At 42.8% G+C, this 26,989-nt stretch overlaps 1 protein-coding gene across 2 annotated transcripts in view; it reads left to right on the top strand.

Moving 5' to 3' along the window:
- Positions 1–26,989, top strand: part of LOC148501326 (uncharacterized) — a 667,086-nt gene that overhangs the window by 623,882 nt on the left and 16,215 nt on the right. The window contains exons 21-22 of one of the 2 annotated variants that reach the window (XM_088450637.1): positions 8,874–8,953; positions 13,427–13,509. In XM_088450637.1, coding sequence (XP_088306763.1) covers positions 8,874–8,953; positions 13,427–13,509 — 163 coding nt within the window. Of the gene's footprint in view, positions 1–8,873; positions 8,954–13,426; positions 13,548–26,989 lie in introns of both variants that reach the window. The other variant, XM_088450636.1, reaches the window with a different exon arrangement.

Raw genomic sequence — 26,989 nt, 5'->3', positions numbered from 1 at the left:
AGACAAACTGACACTGGAGAGTTATGTACAGGTTATGCTGTTGTAAATGACGAAGACATCATAGAAGCCAAACCCCTTGGTCCACCTCACTCGGCCCAAGTGGCGGAGCTGGTGGCACTAAGGAGAGCATTTGAATTAGCAAAATGCAAATCTGCTAATATCTACACTGACTCTAGGTACGCCTTCGGGGTAGTACATGATTTTGGTGCTCTATGGCATCTAAGAAATTTTATGACAGCAGCAGGCACACCAGTCGCACACTCAAAACATATAAAAGGACTATTGACAGCTATCCAAATGCCTAAAGCAGTAGCCGTCATTAAGTGTAAAGCCCATACATGTGAAGATGATCCGGTGTCACTGGGCAGTAACAGGGCAGATGAAGCTGCCAAATGGGCAGCAGGGTTAAGAGTAAGCAAGCCAATTATTCAAATGATGATGGTTTCCAAACGATTGATATGCAGAAATTAATTGAGATGCAAAATTTGTATTCCATTCAGGAAAAGGCAGTCTGGAGATCTAAGGGATGTGGGCAAGAGTCCTCTGGACTCTGGAGAGATGGACAAGGTAAGCCGGTGGCACCCAAGGCATACTACCCGAGCTTGGCTGAGGCAGCACACGGTCTGACTCACCTGGGAAAGCAGGGTATGTGAAAGTTGGTCAGGGCGTATTGGTGTGCACCAGGTTTTTCTTCCCAAGCTGAAAAGAGGGCAATGTCCTGTTTGACATGCTTGAGGAAGAACATTGGAAAAACAATACCAACCGAGCCATCCCACGTTCCTCCAACAGATGGACCTTTTCAGGTAATACAAATTGATTTAATCAAATTACCACTCTGCAGGAATCTCAAGTATGTATTAGTGTGCACTGATGTGTTTTCTAATTGGGTTGAGGCATACCCAGCTGCCACTAATACTGCTGTGTTTACTGCTAACAAAATAGTTCAGGAGTTTGTATGCAGATACGGTATCCCTAGAATTATTGAAAGTGATAGGGGTACTCATTTCACAGGTGATGTCTTCCAGAACATGTGTAAATTGATGGGTATTAATAGTATACTTCACACCCCCTACCGACTGCAAGCCAATGCCAAGGTGGAGAGGATGAACGATACTATTAAAAATAAATTAAGTAAGATCATGGCAGAAACTGGACTGGGGTGGCCAGAAGCACTACCACTTGTCCTTCATAGTATCAGGACAACTCCTAGACCCCCCCTCAATCTGTCCCACATTGAAATACTGTTTGGTAGACAACCTCATTTGATTGTAAGCCCGCAGGAAGATTTGAAAAGTAACAACGAGGTTACTGTAAGGTATCTTATAACAATGAGTAAACAGTTAAAGCAGCAACAGCAGAAACTGAAATTGTTGTCGCATGATATGCTAGAAACAAACTGTCATGATGTTGAACCTGGAGAATTTGTTATGATCAGAAATTTCTTGCGTTCAGGTTGTTTGACAGATCAGTGGTCCATATCAGGTGTTGCTGACAAGTACAACATCCTTGAAAGTGGCAGAGAGAGATACCTGGGTCCATTCCACTCACTGTAAGAAGGTCAACCAACCGGTGGAGAGACAAGGCGGAATCGAGGCAGATAACGTAGACCTGTCAATTGGGAGTATGTTCTGGGAGGGTAAAAGTTTACAGTGAGATACCTGAGCTAAAAAAATTTGTAAATCATTGTTTTCAGCAATGGAGTGGTCTGCTGTGGTTATCTTTGTGTTTTCTCCCAGAGTTCTCATCATCCTGGGTTGTTTCAGGATCTCTGGTTTCTGTGATGAAGGACAGAGGACGGAGAGGGGAGCTGAGGATGATATCGATGGAGTGGAGTTGAGAGAAGGAGCAATACAGTCACAAGGGCGGTATCTGTCCAAACCCAGTACAGTAATTGTTAAGAGATCTGTTATTTTGGAAACTCGGAGACAGTGTGATGGTCTATTGCCTGAGGATTATTGTATGTGTGAGTTTTATGGGTCCGTAGTCGATGAGAGATGCATCCAACGGTGTCAGCCTAAGTATAACCCGTATTTGGGTGGGTATCCTTTAGAGGATTATCATACCATGGTGGGCAAAGTTTTAAACCAAACTGACCATTGGGTATGCTCTCAAGTGCCTCAAGGACAGCATAATGTAGGGTTAGTGCCATTCCCATTGAATGTCTCTGAGGTATTAGAATCGCAAAGAGGGGATGCACTGGATGGAAAATTTCTTAAGTCCAAACCATCTCATTTTATACTCCACCAGTACCAATTGGATAGATTACTTTTATGTTTGAACAACACCAACTTCAATAAACCAGGAAGTTGGGAGGTGACGGGGAATAACCAGACGATGACCTTCTCACTAAGAGCTGATAATGAACCTATAAATCTTGAACTTTTACGCACAATTAGACTGGGTGTAAGACACTTCCGGTATAAAGATACACTAAGTTCCACCAAAGAAATGATTGGTAGGGTACCAGAAGGATATTGTGCCAAGATATTATAACCAGAAACTTGCATGAGTCAAATGGGAGAACCTGAAATAGGATCACTTGCTAGGGGAATGTGTGGGTTAATGATGTTTACTATTCCTTATGTTCTCCCCGATGATGTATATTTTATATGTGGTAGAAATGCGTATAAGTGGCTTTCTCCGAGTTCTGAAGGTTTGTGTTACCTGGGAAGATAGTTCCAGAAGTTATGACCCTTACACATGGTGAAATGCTTGGTATTCATAAAAACACACCATCACCATATCTTCACACACAGTATGAACACCGTGACAAGAGAAACATGATACCTTGTGATGTACATAAAGCCACACAATTGATTAGTGAAACAACTGGCTTTCAAGTTTTGATAGCATTGGAACCCACCAGGATCGCTCGGGGTACTCTAAATTTCAGATATATTCAAGATCTTACTAAATTAATAGATAATATCACCGAGATGTATGAAGACACGTTTAGGTATACAGGGAGGGAGTTGCAAGCTTATAAGAAAGAACTTGTGCAACATAGACTAGTGTTAAATTATTTAACAGCTGTCAATGGAGGATATTGTGTAACTTTGCACCTACATCACAAACGATACTAGTGACCCCAAAGAGGTGCTAGATCGGAAGATGGACAAAATTCTGCAGTTAAAATGGGAATTTCGGAAGAACCATAATGCTTCAGTGGCTGAAGTAGAGGAAAAGGTAGAAGAATGGGTTTCTTGGTTGAACCCAGTGAAATGGTTCTCTGGTTTAGGAGAGTGAGCCCAGGAAATTATTGCTAGTATAGGTAAACTCCTGATCCTCATATTGGTTGTCATCTTAGTAATTGGCTTATGTGTCAGGTGTGTTCCTGCTGTGTTGAAATGTGGAAAATGTAATGCTAAAGTTAATCGAAGGAATGAAATTATGATGGTGGTCTGTAGTAACAATATGAATACTGAGGTAAATGAAGGACTGCATTACAACCCTGAACTAGAATGTGCCATCAGATGATGTATAGTTTTAGTCATGCATGAAATGTATTACGAAATGTTATTTTAAACATCTTAAATAATGTAAGTCCCTATCCCGTTTAAAACTTCCTTTATAGGTTAGGTGCATCCCCACATCTTTCCCATGATCTCCCAAGATCTGCGGTGTGCGTATAGGGGTAGTTTTATGCCCCCCTCAGAGACTCATTATTGATGATTTAAGAACCACCTTGTGCCATCCCATAATATAACATTAAATAATATGTCATAGTGTAAGCCTAAATTAATTTTAAATTCAGAGTGCGATAGCGTATTGTTTGCTATCAAAGGGTGGACTATCGAAGCTGGATAATTGGCTGAGACAGAATCTGTTAAAATTAAAATCTGCACGATGCCATGTTGCGAATGGCAACAAGACACCATTTTGAGAATGGCCACCCAACGCCATTTTAGTGAATCTCAAATAATATCAGTACATATGGCGATGTTATTAGTTAGCGTCGTGCATCTCCTATGCAATAGAACACTATTAAAAGTCCTCATTATATAAATACATACATTTACTAAAACATATAATATGAACAACCCTGCAAAACACGTGTCACGGTGCACTCCACAAACACGTAGATGCACAACACTAACTAGCGTCTTTTCTTAATATCCTTACACTTACACGTTGCACACTTACATAGAAAGGTTCCCTAGCATTAAGGTTAATATTCAAGGTTATATTCATATTGGTGTCTAAGGTTTAGTACATGATAAACAGACCGTGTTTGGTGCCATTCTGAACCACTGTTTATTTGCAGATTTCCGGTTCCACCAACAAGGAGATTGCAACATGCGTCTGCGAATTATGGATCATAGAGAGATAGGCATTGTAATGTACTCTGTAAATGTAATGTTATTAGCCAGTTTAGACTTGTTCTTCGGCGGGAAAACAGACACAAAGAGCTGTTGGAGGCTGAACTATTGCAATACAAACTGACCTATGAACTGATCGTAACAGAAGAACCAGGAAGCAGAACCAATGGGATTATGCCAACTTGTTCTATTGTATTGCCTATTTCTGTAAGGGTACATAAGCAGGCACTCTGAATCTGGGAGTTAGTCATCTTTTTTTTATGTTGATGGAGGTTTCATAATTGATGCCGGAAATCTGGATCCAGAGCGCATGCGTATGTATTGACTGTACCTTGTGATTGTATAATTCGTTTGCGCTAATTGTATTTAGATCACAGGGTGTAACTATATGCTTTTTGTTGAATAATATCTTTTTGTGCTTTGGAACCACAATCAAAGTCTGGAAAGCAATTATTTCTTGTGCGACATACAACGCTAAATAGCGACATTTAGGGTGTACAGGTCATTAGGTATTCATACAGCTGAGGTGTATTTGTTGGGAATTACAGGGTTAAATGTACTGTTTTTGCATAATTTGGCAATATTCATACTTACCTGTTCCATTGCAGAGCTCATTGTCTGTCTGTGATCTGCGTTATTTCTCACCGTAGTAAAGCTGACTCCATTTAGTCACCAAGACTTAACTTGCTATGTGGAGAAATCCTCTTTAATTTTGGAAGACAAAGAAATAAGTATCCAGGAATTTTTCAATATTTCTAGGTTCGCTGCAATTAATTGTATTTTTTTTGTCTAGTATTCAGGCGAAAGCTTGTTATCTGTCCATATTTCTGGAAAAGACTAGCAATAATAACACACTAGTAACACATCCTTCTGTGTACTGTGTTACCTATCCTTTTCTTTTCTACCAAATATTTGGCCTACAGTTTTAAACTTATTTCACCAAGTATCCTAGTATAAAATTACAATTAAAACAGTAGGGCTGGCTCGCCAGTGTTAAGGGATACTTATATTCCCTTTAATTCCTTATACTGTTCCTTGCTTTATAAATACTAGTCCCCACTATATAAATCCTATCACCACATGAAGTAATGTAAAACATACAGAGTTCTCTGTACTGATGTTTACTGGTTCTGCATTTGGCAGAGCAGAGAAAGGAGGGGGAGAGATAAGTTTCAAGACATGAGATACCTTTGGGGAATTTTAACAGTTATAATGGTAAGGGGGATTGTGTAGCGGATGTTATACAGGTAATGTGAAAAATACTGAATTAGGGGCACTGTAATTGTGCTGCTGCTATGGGGCCCACAAAATTCTGATATCCTACTAGCAGCATCTATACTAACAGCTTTGGAGAATTGTGTTGGTAGTATATTAGATTTTTTACTAGGCTCTTAATATTAGGCCATTAGGTCTTGATTAATGAAAAAACATTATATAGGGTTAAGTAGTTTATTAAACTGCCATCCTGTCTGTTACAGCTGTGTCACTATGTTTCATAGATGTGTTATATTCATTTAAACTGCCATGTGTTTGTCACTTAATTTAGCCAGCCAGCCAGCCAGCTCACTGTAGCCTTTGGCTAATATTGGTGATAGCAATAATGTGAGCTTAGAGGTGGAAATTAATACAAATTAATATTGATGTTAATAATACTGTAGGGACAAAAACAAATGACATGATTTTAGCTGTTTTTATAAATTTTGAAAGAAATCCAGATTAAAATTCAAAACCAAAACCAAAACATATGAGGGTGGTTTTGATAAAAGAAAAACACAATAAAAATTTAAGCCCAAAGCCAAAACACTGAGGTCCACACACATCTCTATATTTATAGGAGATTATTTAAATTGTTATTTTCTACTACCCTGGTCACTTATTAAATCTATTATATGTGCAGATGTGATTTATTTTAATGTTTGTCGACATTGAAAGGTATTAACACAGATGCAGATAATGAGCTAATTAGTTGGGTATAAATACTCTATACTGTTGTATGGCATTATCTCTATCTGACATACTGCTGGACAATGGGGAGATTTTGACAAAGGCGCTCTGTGGGGACCGAAACGTCGACCAGTGACGACCCAAATGTGGTAATAATAATATGTTTTTTAATCAGAAGACTGGTTTTTAAATCCAAGTTCCAAACTGACAGCAGACCAGAGCCAGGAATTGGTTCCACTTGGAACCCCAAAATAATTCCGAACTGGGACTTGATTTGATTTGAAACTGCTCTGGCTTTACATGGGAGAAATTTGGCTAAAGCCCCCTGTATCTCATAACAACCTATGCTACAATCACAACCACCACTACTACTGCCCTGTAGCTGACTGGGGCACAATCACTGGGATGTGCTGGGAAGGGCAGGAGGATCATGGATGAGAGATTTGTATTGCAGCTACCATAAGCGTTATCAGTAGCATGTCCCCAGGGAATGAAAAACAATCCGACAGTCACATTTTTGGTTCAGATATGGTACAATGGGATAGTGGAGTGGATTTCAAAGCCTTCCCTTTGTGAAGCTAAATGATGTAACAGGTCTTGAATGACCTGAGGCAATGTCTGTAGCTGATTCTTCAATACCTGGACCGGATTCTCGGTTGGATCCATAAGGATAAACACCCACAGTCAGTCAAATATTTGACCTGGTTATAATGTTATACTTGCCTAAATCACCACATGACACCTGAATAATGGTATTCACCTATAATAGCTGCCTTTCCTGGGTATGTTCACCCAGTACTAGGATGCCGACAGTACTTAACACAGTCAATGTGCAAACTAGGCAGCACAAAAAATGGGCTGTGGTGGGAACAGAAATAAAGCAGGAGAGAATCCAGGTCCAAAAGAAGGGATGTAGTTGGCATCACGGCGTTCGGGATGCCGACGGTCTAAATACCGGCGCCGGAATACCGACAGGTCAGATTCCCGTCACCAGTATCCCGACCATCTGCATCCCGAAGGGTAAGTATCGGGGTGTAGGGGGAGCTTAGCGTTAGGTAGCAGGGTTAGGTTTAGGCATTAGGGGGAGGGTTAGGCATCGGGGAAGGAGAGTTAGGATTAGGGCGCGGGGAGGGGGAGGTTAGGTTTAGGCACTAGGTGGGAGGTTAGGTTTGGGCACCAGGGAGGGGTCTTAGGTTTAGGATGTGGGGAGGTTACATTTAGGCACTAGGAGGGGGGGGTTAGGTTTATAGACACCGAGGAGGGAGGGTTAGGGTAGAGGTTAGGGTAGGGGTAGAGAAAAAACTTACCATGCGTTCCTATGGGAGCCGGGATTCTGGCTGTTGGGATGCCGCTGTTGGTATTCTGAACAGCGACATCTCGACAGCCGTGATATCATACCCAACCCATAAAAAAAGTAGATTACCAGGCAGATGCAAGACTGGCAAAGACAAAATGCAGGCAGAGATTTTTTGGGTCTACAGTACTTACTAAGTCTTAGATGGAGTTAAAGTGAACGGAGATAAGGTGCCAGCCAATCAGCTCTTAACTGTCAGTTTTCAAACACAGCCTGTGAGATGGAAGTTAGGAGCTAATTGGCAGGGACTTTATCTCTGTCCACTTTATCTCCATCCAAGTCTTAATAAATAGACCCCTTTGAAGCATACCTCCTAACTTTCCTGCTTTTGGTGGGATAGTCCCGCTATTCAAGGACTCTGTCACCCATAGGCCACAGTGTCCCAAGGTTGGGGGGGGAGTAGGGGAGAAGAAAACGCAATAAATAATGATTGTCCACAATTTTTTCACCTTCTGACCAGATGGAGCCACACGTGGCTCTAGAGTTCTTCCCCGATCCTCCTCTAATGTCGCTTTGGTCCATGGAAGCTGCCATCTTGGAGGTGTTGTGCACAGTCGCAGGTCTTGGTCTTATGGCCACATGATTCTTTGCTAATTTTCTCCTCTTTTACCTACTGCTATAGACTTCTTCTTCTTTTGCTGACTATCTAGAGCAGTGGTGTCAAACTCGGCCCTCCAGCTGCAGTGGAACTACACATCCCAGCATGCAGTGCCACAGTTTTGCTATTAGGGCATGCTAAAAGTGTGGCAGGGCATGCTGGGATATGTAGTCCCACAAAAACTGAAGGGCCCGAGTTTGACACCACTGATCTAGAGTCAATGTCTACTCCTCATCTGCATTGCTTCTCCAGCATCTCCTGGTATTTCAGTGTGATTTTCAGTTGTTCCAGTTTGCTGTATGAGAACATGTAGAGTTGTATCCAACCTCTCTCTGCTAATTACAACCTGTGCTCAAGGAGGAGGCCATGACCTGTGGGGTTACTTGCACAAACATCCAACTCTTCTTGCAGGGTTCCCTGATGAACACCAGAGCCCCGATTGACTCTGCACCCTTGGGAAAGTCACAATAAAACTGCGTGACAACAAAAATCCCTATCTATAGCCATGATGGTTTAGCCACTTGTAAGCCAGCAGGCATTTCTGACAGTTTGAGATTAACTGTTTAAACCACTGTACATTACTTGCAAACTGTCTAAAATATGTCATTTAAAAATAAGCGCATACTGTATATTATTCTTCTTGTCTTCTGAAATTTAGACAGCAAGTAATATTGAAAATTGCATACAGAATGTGGAAGCTTGTTTTACTGGAAAAATGAAGAAGCTCCATAAAAAGAGGTAAGAAAAACTGATATTCATATGAAATAATTTTTTTTAAAAAAAAGGAACCAACTCTAATAATGATAAACAGATATTCAATAACAAATAGGTCTATTCAATTACACATAAATGCGAATAATAATAAATCCTCCTGAATGAGGTGTATCTCAATTCATGGTTTAGTTACACAGTCAATCCCAGTTTCAGAGCAGATTCAATTAGCCAATGGTTGAGTCACACTATCTGTTTTCATGGGTAAAGTGCCTAGAGCTATTCACTTAAGGTGGGTACATACCTGAAAGATATATCAGCAGATCAACCGATCTGCAGATATATCTGCAGATGATGGTTGTTCATACACACTGACCAACCGCCATTGCCATCTAAAGATATATCTGTTGTGCGGACATTGGCCAATTAATCTTTTACTCCGTACACACTGGCAGATCGTCTTTGTGAAATGTGCCAAATCTTCCTGTAATTTACATAGTGGGCTGGCCTATTGAAGAGCACACAGGGAAAGGAAATAGTTCCTCTATTCTCCTGTTATCTGCTGTATCAGCATCTGTGTCATAGGGCTCTATTCATCATCACTCAATTTCTACAAAAGTTAAGATTTTCACCTATTTTTATAAAAATTAAGTGCCAGGGTTATTTGTCATTCTTGTAACGCAGGAGAGATCACCGACATCTCCTGGTTACAATTCTCCCCTGATAATTTCCACACTCCCCACACTATTGTATGGGAATGTGGAAATTATGTAATTCATCTAGTGCGGAAAAATACTTTTTTTGCGGAACTTGACAGTGATACTGTGCTCCACCCTGAGATGTCGTACAACATCCGATACAACAGAGGGATCTGAAAAGATCCCTGCCTGCTGTGTCCTCTTACATTCAAGGAGCTCCCTCCCAGCTCTCCTCCTGTGAGCTGGGGCAAGGAAAAGGGCACAGCACCGGCAGACCTACACGGTGGGGCTGCATGATCTGGCCGGGGCTCTGACTGGCCAGGACACCCACTGATGTCTACCTTCTGCTGGCTGGAGGTCACGTGTTCCCAACCAGTGATCGCACTGCTTGACAAAATATAAGAGTCCCAGGGACCCACCACTTTAAAAAAATGGGGTCCTACCTGGCCATTTCTGGGTCCAATCATAATTTATGCCCCTCAGACCTTCCCCACATATCCCTAGAATGCCCATCTGATATCTCCAACAGCATCAGACCCCCAAATGCCCCTTAAATACATGTGTCAGACTACTTGTTATGGAATCAACCAATCAGATATAACTTTTAACTGGAATCGGTATGTAATGCCGCCGGATGTATTGCCGGCGGACTAAATACCGACGCTGCAAGCAGAACCGTCAGGATCCCGAATGGGTCTGGTAAGTACACTAACCCTCCCCTCTCCCCCCCAACTCTCCCTTAGTGGTGCCTAACCCTGACCTCCCCCCAGTGGTGCCTAACCCTAACCCCCTCCTTCCCCTAGCCTAACCCTCCCTGGGGCGTGGCTAACCCTAAGTCCCTAAAACTAACACCCCCCCTGCTGCCAACAGATAACAGTCCCCATTCACCTTTGTTCGGGATGCCGGGCGTCGGGCCCCAGGGGCTGGTCTGGCTGGGCCTCCTCAGGGCATCACCACTTAATACACATAGTTGCTTTTCACATCACCTGTTATGTTTGTATTTTATTCATGTAATATTTCACATATATTTTAACCCCTTTTTTCAACACTTATTAATTAGTCTTACACATTTATTCTTTACACTGCACTGTCACTCTTTTTCCATTTTTCATGTGATGCCCTGGGGGGGCCCTGGGCTGGATGTTTTTTGGGGTGCACTGCGCCCCGGACATGAACCCCTTAGTGTTAGGGACTGCTGGTGACAGAGAAGCCGTGACGTGGCCTAGCAGCTTCCATGTATTTGCAAATGCTTGCTACCAATATCTCTTAATTTCTATGACCATATAGTCTTCATATATTGTTGCAAGTATTATTCAGTGTGCTGATGAACAATAGGGGGTTAAAAAACCCCTCCTTTTTCTACTTAGTATGACCCCTCCCTTTCATGCACCTGATTAGTACTGCTAGATTGATTGAGCAGCTGCCATTTTTGTTTGTTTGTTATGAGTTGCATGAAGGAGCCAGCATGAGTAGGGCATGCTGGTTCTAGTAGTGCTAGTTGGAGTTCCCAGGGGTGACTCCCAAATAAGCTGGCTCTCAATTTGGATGCATTTATCTATGTGCCTTTATCAGGAGGCCTTACATTTGACAAAATTTATATGTGCCTTTATCATGCCTTATAATTGGTATATTTTACATTTGGGGTGAGCTTTTGGGCGTAGGGCCCCCAGGGCTGGTCTGGCTGGGCCTTCTCAGGGCATCACCACTTAATACACATAGTTGCTTTTCACATCACCTGTTATGTTTGTATTTTATTCATGTAATATTTCACATATATTTTAACCTGTTTTTTCAACACTTATTAATTAGTCTTACACATCTATACTTTACACTGCACTGTCACTCTTTTTCCAATTTTCATTTGATGCCCTGGGGGGCCCTGGGCTGGACGTTTTTCGGGGTGCACTGCGCCCCGGACATGAACCCCTTAGTGTTAGGGACTGCTAGTGACAGTGAAGCCGTGACGTGGCCTAGCAGCTTCCCATGTATTTGCAAATGCATGCAACCAATATCTCTAAATTTCTATGACCATATAGTCTTCATATATTGTTGCAAGTATTATTCAGAGTGCTGAGGAACAATAGGGGGTTAGACCCCCCTCCTTTTTCTTCTAAGATGTGGGACTGGTACAATGGATATGCCTGATTCTACATTACCATCATCCTATGTTTAATATAAAGAAAATGTCTGGGTTCATAAAGACTAGAGGCCTCCAGTGCTACTTCCCGGTGTGAAGCTTTAGTGAATGAAATACAGATTACTGTGCAGGGTGAAGATATGCTGCCTACTCCAGTGATTGCCCTCCAGCACCGTGCCAGCCAGCCTGAAGTAATTGCCCTCCAGCACCATGCCAGCTAGCTTGCAGTATTTGCCCTCCAGCACCATGCCAGCTAGCCTGCAGTGATTTTCCTCCAGCACCATGCCAGCTAGCCTGCAGTGATTGCCCTCCAACACTGTGCCAGCTAGCCTGCAGTAATTGCCTTCCAGCACTATGCCAGCTAGCCTGCAGTGATTGCCCTCCAGCACCGTGTCCACACAGTACAAAGCAAAGCACTACAACGTACTGCTGATGGGAGCTTGCACACACACACACCTTCGCTTTGCACACCATTGCCGGGTTACCACAAAACAGCAGACGGGGGCACCACTTTGACCAGTGTTCTCCGCTGACAGCTGAGTTATCCACTGACAGTGTTCTCCACTGACAGCACCTGCAGGTACTGTCGGAGGAGACCACAAACCCTCTGAGGCTTGTTTAGGAAGGGATTGGCGCCGCAGAGCAACCCTGGCATCCCACCCATTTATTGAAGGTGAGTCCCCGCTCCTCAGATCACTCCCTCCCACACTGTCCGGTCTCCCGCCGACTGTGCAACTGCACACTCCTCTGCCAGAGCACCGGTCTGGATCACTAGCTTCTGGGATCCCACAATGATGCCGGCTGCAGCTCCTAGTTGCTTTGCATAACCCGGCCCATCCAGGTAAGGCAATGAATGGCCAAACAATTGTGTGGTTGGCCATACACACAGTATGATGCCCAATATATCTGCAGATATATTGGGCATCGGCTGTGCAGCAAAGCCGACGCGATATGTCTGTGAACGACGCCATTCGAGACATATCGTCTGCACACACTGGTCAACGGGCATAAGATATATTGTCTGATCAATTGATTGGCCAATATATCTGCCAGTGTGTACCCAGCATTACAGATCCATGATTAACTTTTGCGCAGCCTTGAGGCAGCATTTAAAGCTTATTTGTGTTTGCACCATACGGAGAGGCTGTAATCTCTCCCTCCCCGGTGACAGCCTCCCGAATCAGCTAATCACCATGCAGGAAAAGGGTCCTGGGTCGGAAGACCCGGGTAAACCGTTTCCACTGAGCTTGAGCAGGGTTTTACCAGGCAAAAACCCATCTCAAGTCCCGGGTTTTTCTCCTAGGACCATTTTCCACTGAGCCACTACCGGGGTTGACACGGCAATAACCCGGGTATTTTGACCAGTGGAAAAGGGGTATTACTCTCCTAAAAGGAGAGCTATACAGTGTTCTGGGACTGTCCTGATAATTGTCTCAGCTTTAACCAATATAATGATCAACCTTTTACTTGCACAGTGAGCTATAAAGAGAGAGGGACCAAGTATAAATGTAAATAAAAAGTAAATTTTACTGTATGTCTTTAATATGTTTCCACTCGTTTATCTATAATCTTTATAGAAATATTTATACTTTATTTTGTGTTTGATTCAATACTCTATGAACACACACATTTGCATCAATTACTACCATAAATGTTTTTCTTCAGATGGAAAAAGATGCATACAAAACTTTGGATGCGTAATGGATCTTCGAAGATATGGACTTTGCTTATTAAGTCATTTTCCAAAGGTAGATACGAGGGAGCACTTGGAAAATTGCCATTAATGGTAAATATGTTTATATATTAACAATTGGTGCTATGAATTATCTAGGCCTGGTTTTTAATATTTTATTTTTTTATTTGAAATATTTATTTTGATCATTTGTTTACACTCAACAGTACTGTTTTGGAGTGCATTTTCCTTTTATTATAGATAATGAAAAAATATGTAGTGTAATATAATACATCTACTATCATTTAATTATACATTTAGTAACTGTAAGGGATAATCAATAATTAAATTGTTGTGTAATTGGCACCATTCACCACTTGTACTAACATCGCAGCTAATTCTTTGCTAGCTGAGCTGTAAATAGTTCTTGTATGTCAAGGTAACACCTAATATTCAATATGTAAGTTTATTTCATTGTGTCTACCTTTATCTTAATTGCTTGGCATGTCATTTTGGAACTTCCTTCCCTACAGGTTTCTGTGCATAAAAAAAGTAAATGGTTTTAAAAAAAATGACATGTGCCCACAATGCCAAATCCCCCCCCCCCCCCCCACTCCCCCCTCCAAGCATGACCAGCCCTGGGCTCTGTTTTTCCTGTTTCTTAAAATACAGGGTTAAAAATATGAAGGGTTTCCCTGTATTTTATGAACTAGCACCAGGCTCTTTTGAGCTGGTCCTGGTTGTGGATATACTAGACACCCTGTTTATGCTTGTGAGGGAGTGCACATCATTTTTTTTTTTTTTAAACACAGAAATCTTCATTGATCTAACTGATCTGTGAAGGCTTCTGTGTAACTCGGACCTTGTAATGCAAGTCTCAATACAAGGTCAGAGTTTCCGAGTTTTCATAGAAGAAACTCTCACACACTCGCACAAAGTAATAGCCTCGAACTCACAAGTTCACAAGCTATTACATTTGATGAGTTATGACCAGCACCTGTAGAAAGAAACCTGGGCTGCGACCTGCGTGTTAGGTGCAGCTAAGTCCATAACTCCTTGCGGGGGTCCCTGGTGACTCCACATCACTGTTCTGGACTTCACCAATCCCAAGTATGGGCCAACATCCATTACCCAACCGTGGTTGTGACTGAATACTCTCGGCCAAAAAATGGATGCCCCTGGTAACACCTCACCTCGTGACCTGTTGGAGAATTTGATTGGTCAAGTGGAGAAGCAAGAACGAAACCAGGCTCAAATCATGCAGTTCTTGCAGACGTTAATGCAACAAGTCGGCATTCTGCAATCTCCTCCAGCACAGCCGGCGTCACCTCCTGCGGTGCCTGTTCCAGCTGCTGGGGCATGCACACCATTATGAATTCCAAACCCCACCAAGTACGATGGAGATCCCAAAAGTTGCAATGGTTTTCTGAACCAGTGCTCAATCTAATTCGAGATCCAGGCTGCAAATATTTTGTCAGAGAACCAAGGTGGCCTACATCATTTACATGTTGTCTGGCTAGGCCCTAACCTGGGCTTCTCCACTGTGGGAAAGGAATGATCCTTTGGCCAATGACAGCACTACATTTTTAATATCCTTCGGAAGGGTTTTTGATGAGACCGGTAGGGTATTGTCAGCGGCATCAGCTATCCTGCAGTTAAAAGAAGGCAGCCAGACTGCAGGTCAATACGCAGTGCAATTACAAACCCTTGCCGCCGAGCTGGGATGGAACAATGAAGCACTGGTTGCTGCCTTTATGCACATACTTTTGAAGCAAATTAAAAGCGTTTTTAGTGTCCAGAGAGTTGCCCACGTCCTTGGACGATTTAATCTCCTAATGCATCCGGATAGACCTTCGCCGCAGAGAGAGAGCATGGGAGCAGGAGCAGTGTTGGCACTTCAGCTTCAAGCTTGCACCTTGTTTTACTGCAGCGATAGAACCACCTGAAGTATGCAGATCTGGAAGTCATGTCTACCTGTCACGGAGAAGAAGATGAGGTTCAAGAATAAACTGTGCCTGTACTGAGGTGAACCAGATCAGATTTTGTTTGGGTTCCTAAGCATCTGGGAAACGAGAGGGCCCAACTGGTCAGATTAGGTGCATTCCAACACACCCCAACTGAAAAAAATGCCATCACAGTTTGCTATCAATGTGACTCTACTGTTGGAAAAACCCTCTGAGACTCTTAAGGCCTTGGATTCAGATGCCGATGGCAACTTTATCACCACTAAAAAAGTCCAGCAGTTAGGAATCCCTAGTGTGCCTTTACAGAGTCCACTCTGCCTCATTGGGTTGGATGGAAATAAACTTTCTATAGCTACCATCTGCTGAAGCACTCCAGAGATAGCCATGCAAGTTGGTGCTCTTCATGAATTTCATTCTACAAACTTCCTTCAGCCGACAGTCCGATTATCCTGGGATTTCCATGGTAATGCAAGCACGCTCCTACATTAGACTGGACTGAACCCCAGATTTTGTCATTTGGGAATCTCAGTGCTATCGGAGATGCTTACCATTAATCAGGTCCCCATATCAGGTGATCCAGAGTTCAGCCATCATCCCAGATGATTCTCTAGCCGCTCCGTATCAATCCTTCAAGGATGTGTTCAGCAACAATGGTGCTGAGACACTCCCAGCTCATCAGGAGTGGGATTGTTCCATAGAATTATTGCCAGGGAAGTTGACTGCTTGTGGAAGAGTGTTTCCTTTTTCACTTCCTGACTCCTTGCATTGACTAATTACATCAAGGAGAATCTTGAACATGGGTTTATTAGAGAATCAAAGTCACCCGCAGGTGCTGGTCTATTCTTCATCAAGAAGAAAGATGGAGGCTTGAGACCATGCATCGATTATTGGGGATCGTTATCCTTTACCCCTAATCTCGGAGCTCTTTGATCAAATAAAAGGGGCAAAGATTTTTACTAAATTAGATCTCCATGGGGCCTACAATCTGATTAGGATCTGGTCGGGAGACGAGTGGAAAATTGCCTTCCACACTCGAGATGGGCACTATGAGTATTTGGTCATGCTTTTTGGATTAAGCAACGTACTTTCAGTTTTCCAAAGGTACATGAACCACTTCATTGGTCCCTTCCAGATCTTCCAGGTAATTAATCTGGTGGCGGTTTGCCTGAAACTTCCTAATACTCTCAGGATTCCCAACGTATTTCAGATTTCTCTCCTCAAACCCATGCAAATGCTGGGGAAAATAGCATCCTAGCCTGTGTGCAGATCCAAACAGTATTTCATTGGGTGTATTTTTAACTTTAAAGTGTAGTTCAGACGTTCCACGCACCCGTAACTCTGCGGCCTGTAGGGGGTGTGAAGAGCAGAAATCAGTGGCATAGGTTCATCCCAGACGCCCGGAGGCAAGTTATAGTTTGGTGCCCCCCTAAAATATCTATCTATCTCCTATCTATCTGTATATCTAACTATCTCATATCTGTCTATCTATCTATCTATCTATCTTTCTCATGTCTATATATCTATCTATCTCATATCCGTCTATCTATATATCTCATATCTATCTATCTCATATCTGTCTATCTATCTATCTCATTATCTATCTATCTATCTATCTATCTATCTATCTCATATCTAACTATCTATCTATCTCATATCCGTCTATCTATATATCTCATATCTATCTATCTATCTATCTCATACCTGTCTATCTATCTGATATCTATCTATCTATCTCTCATATCTATCTATCTCATAACTATCTATCTCATATCTGTCTATCTATCTATCTCATATCTATATATCTATCTAATATCTATCTATCTCATATCTATCTATCTATCTCATATCTATGTCATATCTATCTAACTCATATATGTCTATCTTTCTATCTAATATATATCTATCTATTAATTTATCTAACTATCTATCTCATATCTATATATCTCATATCTATCTATCTATCTATCCATTTATCTCATATCTGTCTCATATCTGTCTCATATCTGTCTGTCTATCTATCTATCTATCTATCTATCTATCTATCTATCGCATATCTGTCTCATATCTGTCTCATATCTGTCTATCTATCTATCTCATATCTATATATCTATCTCATATCTATATATCTATCTCATATCTATCTATTTATCTCATATCTATCTATCTATATATCTCATATCTATCTATCTCATATATGTCTATCTATCTATCTAATATATATCTATCTATTAATTTATCTAACTATCTATCTCATATCTATCTCATATATATCTATCTATCTCATATCTATCTATCTATCTATCTATCTCATATCTATCTATCTCATATCTATCTATCTATCCATCTATCTCATATCTATCTATCTATCTATCTATCTATCTCATATCTGTCTATCTATCTATCTTTCTATCTTTCTATCTAATATCTATCTATCTATCTCATATCTGTCTATCTATCTATCTATCTCATATCTATATATCTATCTAATATCTATCTATCTCATATCTATCTATCTATCTCATATCTATGTCATATCTATCTAACTCATATATGTCTATCTTTCTATCTAATATATATCTATCTATTAATTTATCTAACTATCTATCTCATATCTATATATCTCATATCTATCTATCTATCTATCTATCTATCTATCCATTTATCTCATATCTGTCTCATATCTGTCTGTCTATCTATCTATCTATCTATCTATCTATCGCATATCTGTCTCATATCTGTCTATCTATCTATCTATCTATCTCATATCTATATATCTATCTCATATCTATCTATCTATTTATCTCATATCTATCTATCTATATATCTCATATCTATCTATCTCATATATGTCTATCTATCTATCTAATATATATCTATCTATTAATTTATCTAACTATCTATCTATCTATCTCATATATATCTATCTATCTCATATCTATCTATCTATCTCGTATCTATCTATCTCATATCTATCTCATATCTATCTATCTCATATTTATCTATCTATCCATCTATCTCATATCTATCTATCTATCTATCTCATATCTGTCTATCTATCTTTCTATCTATCTATCTATCTAATATCTATCTATCTATCTCATATCTATCTAATATCTATCTATCTCATATCTATCTACAGTGGCGTAACTAGGGCAGGGCGAGCAGGGTTCGTGCCCTGGGCGCCATTGGACCGGCGGCACGGGGGGGCGCCGCCGGCCACGGTACCGGCCCGCCCGCCCTAGATAGCCAGTGTAGCGCCGACCGCAATGAGTGCGGTCAGCGCTACACATTTGCACAGGACCGGCGCTAGGCTTCCAGCGCCGGTCCTGTGCTGCACGCCTGAGCCCGTTCCCTCCCCCTGAGCGCTTGCCCAATAGCGCCAGGAGGCGGGCTCAGGCTGTGCATAACACACGCATCGCCGCCAGCGCTTGCGGCAATGCGTGTGTTAAACAGCAGCCAATGAGAGTCAGATAGACTCTCATTGACTGCTGCAGCACCCACTGCAAGAGCCGGACTTCCGTCCGGCTCCTGCAGTGGGTAATGGGACTGACGTCATGACGTCAGTCCCATAATGCTGAGCGCGCCAGCCCGGGCGGACTGGAGGGCGGGAGCGGCATCGCGGACAGGAGCAGGAGCAGCGTGGAATCAGGTAAGTATATTTTTATATATATTTATTTATTTTTAAACCTATCTGCACAACGGGGGGGGTTGGCTACTACTGGGGGGACCTCTACTGGGGGAGGTGTGGCTACTACTGGGGGTGCCATTGGGAGGACCTCTACTGGGGGGCTACTCTACTGGGGACTACTACTTGGGGGGGACTACCACTCTAAAAGGGGCCTATTACTAGAGGCACTGCACTCGGGGGACCACTACTGGGGGCAATAATAGGAAGGGCCACTACAGGGACCACTGGATAGGGGGGGTCACTACTGGAAGCCTGCATCAGGGGGACCACTACTGGGGGCACTGCATGGGAGGGGGGGACTACTGCTGGGGGCACTATATAAGGGGCTTACTGCTAAGGGCACTGCGGGGACCACTACAGGGGGCACTAGATAGGGGGGATCACTACAGGGTGCCTGCATAAGGGGACCACTACTGGGAAAACTGCATGGGGGGGACTACTGCTGGGGGCACTATATAAAAGGGCACTGCATAAGGGGATACCGCTACTGGGCGCACTGCATTGTGGGGACTGCTACTGGGGGCACTGCATAAGGGGGAACACTACGTAGGGCACTGCATTTGGGGGGGCCACTACTGGGGGTACTGAGTAAGGGGAACTAATTGGGGGCTGTATAAGAGGGACCACTACTGGGGATACTGTATAAGGGGCACTACTATGGGCCTGCATGAGAGGGACCACAACTGCATACTGGGGGTACTGTATAAGGGGTACTACTGGGGTTAAGGTGCATATGGATAGGAATGTTCAGTTTGAAAATAAAGGGGTGTGTCATGTTGACACGCCCCATTTTTAAGTGACCACGCCCATTTTTTGATGCCTTCGGCGCGCGCACATGGGGGGAGGGGGGCTCCCTTTTCAAATTTGCCCTGGGCTCTAAATACCCTAGTTACACCACTGTCTATCTATCTAATATCTGTCTGTCTATCTATCTATATAGCTATCTCATATCTATCTATCTATCTCATATGTCTATCTATATATATCTATTAATTTATCTAACTATCTATCTCATATCTATCTATCTATATATCTCATCTCTATCTATCTCATATCTATTAGGAGTGAGCGGGTTCGGATTTCTGAAATCCGAACCCACCCGAGCCCCCCCGATCCGAGGCCGATCCGAGTCAGGCTCGACTTTTCCCGCCTGACTCAGATCTGAAATCGAGGCAAAACGTCATCATCCCGCCTTCCGGGTCTCGCGGGTTTTGGATCCTATATAAGGTACCCGCGTCGACGCCATTTTCTCACTCAGCTGTGGACAGTGAAGAGGGAGGGTGGGAGTTAGGGCTGGCTGGGCTGTGTAGTGTAGTGTAGTGCAGTGTAGTGTTGTGCTGCTGTTGTCCATAGGGGCTGTGTCCACTCCTCCAAAGTCCATAGGGGCTGGCTGTGTTGTGCTGTGCTGCTGTTGTCCATAGGGGCTGTGTCCACTCCTCCAAAGTCCATAGGGGCTGGCTGTGTTGTGCTGTGCTGCTGTTGTCCATAGGGGCTGTGTCCACTCCTCCAAAGTCCATAGGGGCTGGCTGTGTTGTGCTGTGCTGCTGTTGTCCATAGGGGCTGTGTCCACTCCTCCAAAGTCCATAGGGGCTGGCTGGACTGTGTTGTGCAGTCAGTTGTCCATAGTGGCTGTGCCCGCTCCAAAGTCGTGTGCAGAGTCCCAGTCCTAAAGGGGTGCTGTAGTGTTGTCCAGGGGGTGCTCTGTCCATCAGGGGTGCTCCCTTCAAGTGCAAAAAAAAAAAAATATTTTCTGTGTTTGTGAATTGTGTGCGCAGTAGCCGCACGTGCATCAACAAAGTAGTGCCAAGTGTGCGCCTGTGTCATTAGTAAAGGGCCGGCTGGCTTGACTGATAAAGGGTGCTGTAACCCCCAAAGTACACTCCAAACAAAATAAAAAAATATTTTCTGTGTTTGTGAATTGTGTGCGCAGTAGCCGCACGTGCATCAACAAAGTAGTGCCAAGCGTGCGCCTGTGTCATAAGTAAAGGGCCGGCTGGCTTGACCGTTAAAGGGTGCTGTAACCCCCAAAGTACACTCCAAACAAAATAAAAAAATATTTTCTGTGTTTGTGAATTGTGTGCGCAGTAGCCGCACATGCATCAACAAAGTAGTGCCAAGCGTGCGCCTGTGTCATAAGTAAAGGGCCGGCTGGCTTGACAGTTAAAGGGTGCTGTAACCCCCAAAGTACACTACAAACAAAATAAAAAAATATTTTATGTGTTTGTGAATTGTGTGCGCAGTAGCCACACGTGCATCAACAAAGTAGTGCAAGCGTGCGCCTGTGTCATAAGTAAAGGGCCGGCTGGCTTGACCATTAAAGGGTGCTGTAACCCCCAAAGTACACTCCAAACAAAATAAAAAAATATTTTCTGTGTTTGTGAATTGTGTGCGCAGTAGCCACACGTGCATCAACAAAGTAGTGCCAAGCGTGCGCCTGTGTCCCATAAATAAAGGGCCGGCTGGCTTGTCCGTTAAAGGGTGCTGTAACCCCCAAAGGGCACTCCAAACAAAATAAAAAAAAAATTCTGTGTTTGTGAATTGTGTGCACTGTGGCTGCACGTGCATCAACAAAGGAGCAGCGCCAAGCGTGCGCCTGTGTCCCATAAGTAAAGGGCCGGCTGGATCATTTCTTAAAGGGTGGTGTAACCCACAAAGTGCACTAGTCTCCAACAAAAATAAAAAAATATTTTCTGTGTTTGTGTGCGCCTTAGCCGCACGTATATATCAATATAACATAAATGGAGGACCAAACTTTCTCCGATAAAAATAGGGAAAGATCAAGAACCACTTCCTCCTAGTGCTGTTGATGCTGCTGGGAGTTGTTCATCATCCCAGAGAGGAAGTAGGAACACCACTACTTTTACTAAACAATTGACCCTCCAACAGTCCCTAGCGAGGAGGATGAAGTACGACTGCAGTCATCCTGAAGCAAAACGTATAACTGAGGCCTTGACTGCTATGTTGATGTTAGACGTGCATCCGGTATCCGCCATTAGTGCAGTGGGATTTAGACAATTGATGGAGGTAGTGTGTCCCTGTTTCCAAATCCCGTCTAGATTCCACCTGGATCCTCAAAGCAGCAGCGACAAGCGTGCGTCTGTCTGTTAAAGGGTGGTGTAACCCTCAAAGTGCGCTCCACAAACAATAAAAAATTCTTCTTTTTTTTCTGTCTTTGTGAATGTGTGGGCTGTAACCGCACCTGCATCCTTAAAGCAGCAGCGACAAGCGTGCGTCTGTCTGTTAAAGGGTGGTGTAACCCTCAAAGTGCTCCAAAAAATAAAAAACTATTTTATTATTTTTGTGTTTGTGACTTGTGTGTGATGTAGCCACACGTGCATCAACACAGTAGCAGCGCCAAGCATGCGCCTGTGTCATAAGTCAAGGGCCGGTTTGGACATCTGGTCCGGACTGAAGGACGTGCCAACAATTTCTGACAAGTCTACTGTCACTGCATATGATACTGTCCTCAAAGCAGCAGCGACAAGCATGCGTCTGTCTGTTAAAGGGTGGTGTAACCCTCAAAGTGCGCTCCACAAACAATAAAAAAATTCTTCTTTTTTTTTCTGTCTTTGTGAAATGTGTGGGCTGTAGCCGCACCTGCATCCTTAAAGCAGCAGCGACAAGCGTGCGTCTGTCTGTTAAAGGGTGGTGTAACCTTCAAAGTGCGCTCCACAAACAATACAAAAATTCTTCTTTTTTTTCTGTCTTTGTGAAATGTGTGGGCTGTAGCCGCACCTACATCCTTAAAGCAGCAGCGTCAAGCGTGCATCTGTCTGTTAAAGGGTGGTGTAACCCTCAAAGTGCGCTCCACAAAAAATAAAAAATTCTTTTTTTTCCTGTCTTTGTGAATTGTGTGGGCTGTAGCCGCACCTGCATCCTCAAAGCAGCAGCGACAAGCGTGCGTCTGTCTGTTAAAGGATTACATCGGTGACAGCATCCAAGTAGGCATGTCAGACAGTCCGTAACCTGTACTGGCAGAAAAAAGAGGCAATTTGGAGGCCCCTGTACAAACTGGCTCTATTTTACCTGAGTTGCCCCCCCTCCAGTGTGTACTCCGAAAGAGTGTTTAGTGCAGCCGGGAACCTTGTCAGTGAAAGGCGTAGGAGGTTGCTTCCACAAAATGTGGAGAAGATGATGTTCATAAAATGAATTATCAACTCTTCCAGGGAGACCAGCCTCCAGAACGTACAGAGGGACCTGTGGTGGTGGATTCCAGCGGGGACTAATTAATACTCTGTGAGGATGAGGATGTACACAACACTGAAGAGGGTGAAGAATCAGTGGATGAGGAGGATGAGGACGACATCTTGCCTCCGTAGAGTCAGTTTGTGCAGGGACAGATTAATTACCAGCTTGTTTTGTGGGGGCCCAAACAAACCAATAATTTCAGCCACAGTCGTGTGGCAGACCCTGGCACTGAAATGATTGGTTTGTTAAAGTGTGCATGTCCTGTTTATACAACATAAGGGTGGGTGGGAGGGCTCAAGGACAATTCCATCTTGCACCTCTTTTTTTTCTTTGCATTATGTAGTGTTTGGGGCCTAGTTTTTCAAACTGCCATCCTGTCTGCCACTGCAGTGTCACTCCTAGATGGGCCACGTGTTTGTGCCGCCCACTCGTATCCCTTAGCATAGTCATCCAGCTACCTCGGTGCAACCTTTTGGACATAAAAACATTATTGTGAGGTGTGAGGTGTTCAGAATAGACTGGAAATGAGTGGAAATTAAGGTTATTGAGGTTAATAATAGCATAGGAGCAGAAAAACCCACAAATTCTGTGATTTTAGCTGTTTTTATGCTTTTTTTGAAAAAAATACAGATCCAAAACACAAAACCCAGAACCCAAAACACGGAAGGGTGGTTTTGGCAAAACCAATCCAGATCCAAAACACGAAGAAAGATCCAGATCCAAAACCAGAACACAAAACACGAAAAGTGGCCGGTGCACACCCCTAATATCTATCTATTTATCTATCTATCTATCTATCTATCGCATATCTATCTATCTCATATCTATCTATCTATTTCATATCTATCTATCTATCTATCTCATATTTGTCTGTCTATCTATCTATCTACCTATCTATATATCTATCTCCTATCTATCTATCTATCTATCTATCTATCTATCGCATATCTATCTATCTCATATCTATCTATCTATTTCATATCTATCTATCTATCTCATATCTATATATCTATCTCATATCTATCTCATATCTATCTCATATCTATATAATATCTATCTATCTCATATCTATCTGTCTATCTAATATCTATCTATCTATCTATCTATCTCATATCTATGTCATATCTATCTAACTCATATATGTCTATCTTTCTATCTAATATATATATATCTATCTATTAATTTATCTAACTATCTCATATCTATCTCATATCTATCTATCTATCTATCTATCTCATATCTATAAATCTATCTCATATCTATCTATCTATCTCATATCTATCTATCAATCTCATATCTATCTATCTATTTATCTCATATCTATCTATCTATCTATCTATCTATCTATCTATCTATCTATCTATCCATCTCATATCATCTCATATATGTCTATCTATTTATCTAATATATATCTATCTATTAATTTATCTAACTATCTATCTCATTATCTATCTATCTATCTATCGCATATCTATCTATCTATCTATCTATCTATCTCATATGTATCTCATATATATCTATCTATCTCATATCTATCTATCTCGTATCTATCTTTATATCTATCTATCTATCTCATATCTATCTATCTATCTATCTCATATCTGTCTATCTATCTCATACCCAGCATTCATTTGTATCTGCAATTATGCCACATAAGGTGGGACTATATACTTGTTCCTGGTCAATATGTTGCAATACAATAACATATGTACATTTAGGACAATACAAGTCATTAGAACTTCTGCGGGGTGGATCCATACAATACAAGACAACATAAAACAATCATTTTAACTGTAAACCTGAGACCTATAGATACCTGTACCCGACACCTTGGACAGACAGTTGACTGAACCAAATCACAAGAGATCTATCCAAGTAGAAAAAAACTACTCACCCAGGAATATGGAAGATGTCTGGTCATCTGGGTCAGTACGAGGGTGTCTGTCCTTGGTCCAGTGTAGGCAGGGCCGGACTGGCCATCGGGCACTTCTGGCAAATGCCAGAAGGGCCGATGGCCAAATGGGCCTCTTTGGTTGAACACAGGCCTACCCGACAGTACAACATCCCGGGCGGCGCCTTGCTCAGTAAGCAGATTGCACGAATGCACGGCCGCGTCATGACGTGGCCGCGCGTTCCTGAAATCTGCTTACTGAGCAAGGCGAGGTCCATGAGCTTGTACTGCCGTGACCAAGCCCCATGGGATTGGGGTCAGTGGGAAGGAATCTGGGGCAGCGCTATGCAGACAGTCTGCTGCCCGGGAGGCAGAGACGCACAAGGAGTACATGCCATTCAGAGGAGCAGCACTTCCGGGTTCCGGGCAACAGCTACAGTACAGCAGGAGGCTGCTTCACAGGGGACATATGGTGACTAGGTAAAACCGCTGCACACCAAAACTACATCAGGTATCTCTGCCATCTCCGCCATTAATTTCCTTCTGTCTCTCTCTCATCTCACCTTATTCCTCCTCCTCTTATTCTCTCTTCTATCTCCCCTGATTTCTTCTCTCTCTTTTTTCTGCTTCCCCCTATTCCCTTCTCATCTCCCCCTATTCCTAAACTCTGCTGCCTGCCCTTATTCCTTCTGTCTCCATTCTCCCCCTATTCCTACCCTCTATCTCCCATTTCCCCCTATTCCTCCTCTCTCTCCCAGCTTCCCCTCTTTCTCCTATGTCTCGCCTGTCTCCGCCTATTCCTCCTCTCTCTCGTCTTTCCCTATTCCTTCCTACTCTCACCCAGCTCCCTTCTCCTATGTCTTTCCCGGCCTCCCCAATTTCTTCTCTCTCTCCTGGCTTCCCCTATTCCTTCTCTCTCTCTCCCAGCTCACCCTATTTCTCCTATGTCTCTCTAGCTTCCCCAGTTCCTTCTCCCTTTCTCTTGGCTCAACCTGTTCTTTCACTCTCTTGTGGCTCTCCCTTTTTCTGCTCTCTCCCGGTTCAACCTATACCTTCTCTTTCTCTCCTGGCTCTCCCTATTTCTTCTCTCTCTTCCCATTCCCCATATTTCTTCTATGTCTCCCCATATTCTCTCTCTCTCTCTACCCCAGTTCCTCCTATTCCTCCTCTCTCTCTCTCCTGGCTCTCCCTAATTCTCCTATGTTGGGTCCCCTCTTTCCTTCTCTCTCCCCAGCTGCCCAAATTCCTCCTATCTTTTTCTCCTGGCTCCCCCCTTTCCTCATCTCTTTTTCCTGTCTCTCGATTCCTTTTAGTATGTTGCTATTTCAAACCTGAAGATCCATGTAGTATTAATATTAATTGTATACAATATATTGTTTATTATATTTCTATTTTATATTTGTTATGTGCAAATATTCATATTTGTGTATGTTAATAAGGGACACTATTGTGTGACATACCGTGAAAAAGGGACACTACTGTGTGACATAATGTGACTATGGGGCACTACTGTGTGACATAATTTGAAAAAGAAACACTACTGTGTGACGTAACTTGACTATGGTGCACTACTGTGTGACGTAATGTGAAAAAGAGACACTACTGTGTGACATAATGTGAAAAAGAGACACTACTGTGTGACGTAACGTGACTATGGGGCACTACTGTGTGACGTAATGTGAAAAAGAGACACTACTGTGTGACGTAATGTGAAAAAGAGACACTACTGTGTGACGTAATGTGAAAAAGAGACACTACTGTGTGACGTAACGTGACTATGGGGCACTACTGTGTGACGTAATGTGAAAAAGAAACACTACTGTGT

Source organism: Taudactylus pleione, unplaced genomic scaffold (assembly GCF_031769625.1).
Source record: "Taudactylus pleione unplaced genomic scaffold, aTauple2 ptg000520l, whole genome shotgun sequence".
Taxonomy (NCBI): Eukaryota; Metazoa; Chordata; class Amphibia; order Anura; family Myobatrachidae; genus Taudactylus; species Taudactylus pleione.
This window is presented reverse-complemented; position numbering and strand designations above follow the sequence as displayed.